Below are 2,586 nucleotides of genomic sequence, written 5' to 3' on the forward strand. Positions count from 1 at the left end.
GGAGAAGGGGGTTCCGGAGTGGAGCCCATCAGCTCTCATGGGCCCAGGAGCCCTGCGGATTCATCATCCCTTGCAGGTTCTGCCTGCCCACCCAGCCCCCACAGAGGCGGGAATGAGAAGAAGGGCCCGCGGAGGACCCCCCGCAGATGGCCGCGCGTGTTGGCTGGACCCTCTCTGGACTCAGTACATTTGAGGGATGACCTCCAGGCATGAGCCGCCTCCTGGGGGAACCGGGAGGGAAGAGGGATGTGTTCTTGAACCCCCCAGCCCACTCCCAGACTCTCAGCTCTGCTTCTGATGGCAAGACTTGCCCCTCCCCTTATGCTTCCCCCTGGGCCCACCTGCCTGTGGGAGAGCCTCCCTGGGGAGAGTGGGGGCACAGCCCTCTCATGGGAGACCAGTAGGACACGTGCTCCTGAGGGGGGGCAGAGGGGGATGCTGCCCACTCAGCCAGCCCCTACCATCTGCCCACCCGCCTTCAGGCCCTCCACCCTGGCCCTCAGGTGCCTGAGTGCCCTACACACACACACACACACACACACACACACACATATACACACTCACACACACACACTGCATCCCTGCTCCATCAAGGAGTAGGCAGGGACTGCCCCTCCCCTCCCTAGCAGCCTGGTTCCTTGGGAACCCAGTTGTCACCCAGTGAGCACTGGACCACAGCCAGCCATGCAGAGCTGGGAGTGGCAGGGCTGGTTCCTTTTTTTTTCTCCAGCTCCTTGGGTCACAGGAAGGCCAAGCGACCAGTCTGAACCCCCTGGGGGCCAGGGGAGAGGCCGGGCCCTGTCCCAAGGGTCTCAGGTGCTTCCTCTTATGCACCAATCCCCAGAATCCCTGGCCCCCTTCACCCTCCCCAACCAACCACAGTCACTTTTTCAGCAGAGATCTCATGGCCAGTATTGACATGTTGGATATTATTAGCCCATTTTACAGAGGAGGAAAATCAAGGCACAGAGAAAGTTAGAGAGAGGCCTCGGGTCAGAGACAGAAGTGGGAGACAGGAAGCATTCACCCCACACCCCACCCCTAGGATATGTAACCAACAGAGCAGTAATAATCTGCATCGTCCTCGGGCTGCACGGGGCTGATGATCAAGATGCAGGCATTTTGGGCCGCGTCTGTGGTTGCTGAGAAGCGGTCCGGGATGTCGGGGGACCGGTGGTGATCCTCCTTGGAGCGGTAGTAGAGGAGGTAGCGGGGGGCGCTTCCCGCCCGCTGCTGGTACCAGGACACGCCGTAGTCCCCGATGTTGGCGTGGCGGGGGTTGAGCATGCAGGAGATTTGGACCGCTTGGCCTGGGAACACCAGCAGTGCATCTGGCTGGGTCAGTACTGGCTGGGAGACTGAAAGGGACAGACCTGCTCAGGCCTGGCCTGGGCCCCTGTGCTCCCACTTCTGCCTTATGAAGACGTAGTCAGACTCCCAAACCAGACAACTCCTGTTCCTAGAGGGCTCGTGGCCTGGTGCCATGGGATGGGCACAGGATGGGGTACTGAGTTGGTGACTCCTAAAGGCCCATCAGTGCCATGTTCCCGAGGATCTGTGTTCAGTTGCAGGCCTAAAGTTTAAACGGTGGGACCGGTGGCCTCTATTGCTCACTCCCACCCCTTGCCCTGAAGACCCCTATCCCCTCAGTCACACTGGCTCTTCCAAACCCTGGTTGCAGACTAACCACCGCCAGGAAGCTCTGGGCTGTACCACCCATCAGCTCAGCCTCAGGCAACTGGGTGCTGAGGCCCTTCTTGGAGTTAGGTTGTTCCCGAGGCCTGTGAGGTAGGGATCAGCCCACACCAGCTTCTCCTGTGAAAAACTCAAAAGGTCACCAGCTCCAGCCCCTTCTCAGACCCTAAAGCAGTGGTCGGCAAACTGCGGCTCGGCAAACTACGGCTCACGAGCCACATGCGGCTCTTTAGCCCCTTGAGTGTGGCTCTTCCACAAAATACCGACTTCTGCGCATGGGCCACAAAGTTTCAATCGCACTGTATGTGCACGCCCGCACGTGGTATTTTGTGGAAGAGCCGTACTCAAGGGCCAAAGAGCTGCATGTGGCTCGCGAGCCGCAGTTTGCCGACCAGGGCCCTAAAGAGTCAACGTTCAAAGGGACTCTGGTGGTCTGGTCAATCAGAAATGGAGAAACTGAGGCCCACCCAGAGGAGTGACTTGCCCCAGGTCCAGGGCACAGCCGTCCCCTCTGCAGCCAGTTCTCCCCTTCACCTCAGTGCCCCTTCCGGAACCTCCCGCTGCTCATCTCAATTTGCTTCTTTGCAGGGAGGGGCCTTCTGGAGCCAGTACTGTCCCCCACCCCCCCCACCCCCAGGTGAGCCAGGCCCAGGGAGAGCTCACCTGCCAGGAGGGCTCCAATCAAGAGGAGGGCCAGGCGCCACCAGGCCATGGCCAGCAGCAGCAAGGCAGGCGGGAGCTGTTCTGTGTGGGGTGCCCCAGGTGCTTCAGGGCACGGGCCGGGGAGGCTACTGGACCACAACAGGGCATGCAAATCAGCCCAGTGATTGGTGGGGGAGGCAGGGGCTGGGGCCCACTGCCAGGCCCCATCTCCCCAAACGTGAGAGTCCT

The 2,586-nt window shown here is 60.6% G+C and overlaps 1 protein-coding gene across 1 annotated transcript; it reads right to left on the bottom strand.

Moving 5' to 3' along the window:
• Window positions 1-907: 907 nt before the first annotated feature.
• Window positions 908-2,574, bottom strand: VPREB3 (pre-B lymphocyte 3). The gene is made up of 2 exons (XM_006768868.2): window positions 2,359-2,574; window positions 908-1,358 (listed from the first exon to the last, which is right to left on the bottom strand). The coding sequence occupies exons 1-2, from the start codon at window positions 2,405-2,407 to the stop codon at window positions 1,042-1,044; spliced, it is 366 nt and encodes a 121-aa protein (XP_006768931.1). The 5' UTR covers window positions 2,408-2,574; the 3' UTR covers window positions 908-1,041.
• Window positions 2,575-2,586: the final 12 nt, after the last annotated feature.

This window comes from Myotis davidii, unplaced genomic scaffold (assembly GCF_000327345.1).
Source record: "Myotis davidii unplaced genomic scaffold, ASM32734v1 scaffold223, whole genome shotgun sequence".
In the NCBI taxonomy this organism is placed as follows: domain Eukaryota; kingdom Metazoa; phylum Chordata; class Mammalia; order Chiroptera; family Vespertilionidae; genus Myotis; species Myotis davidii.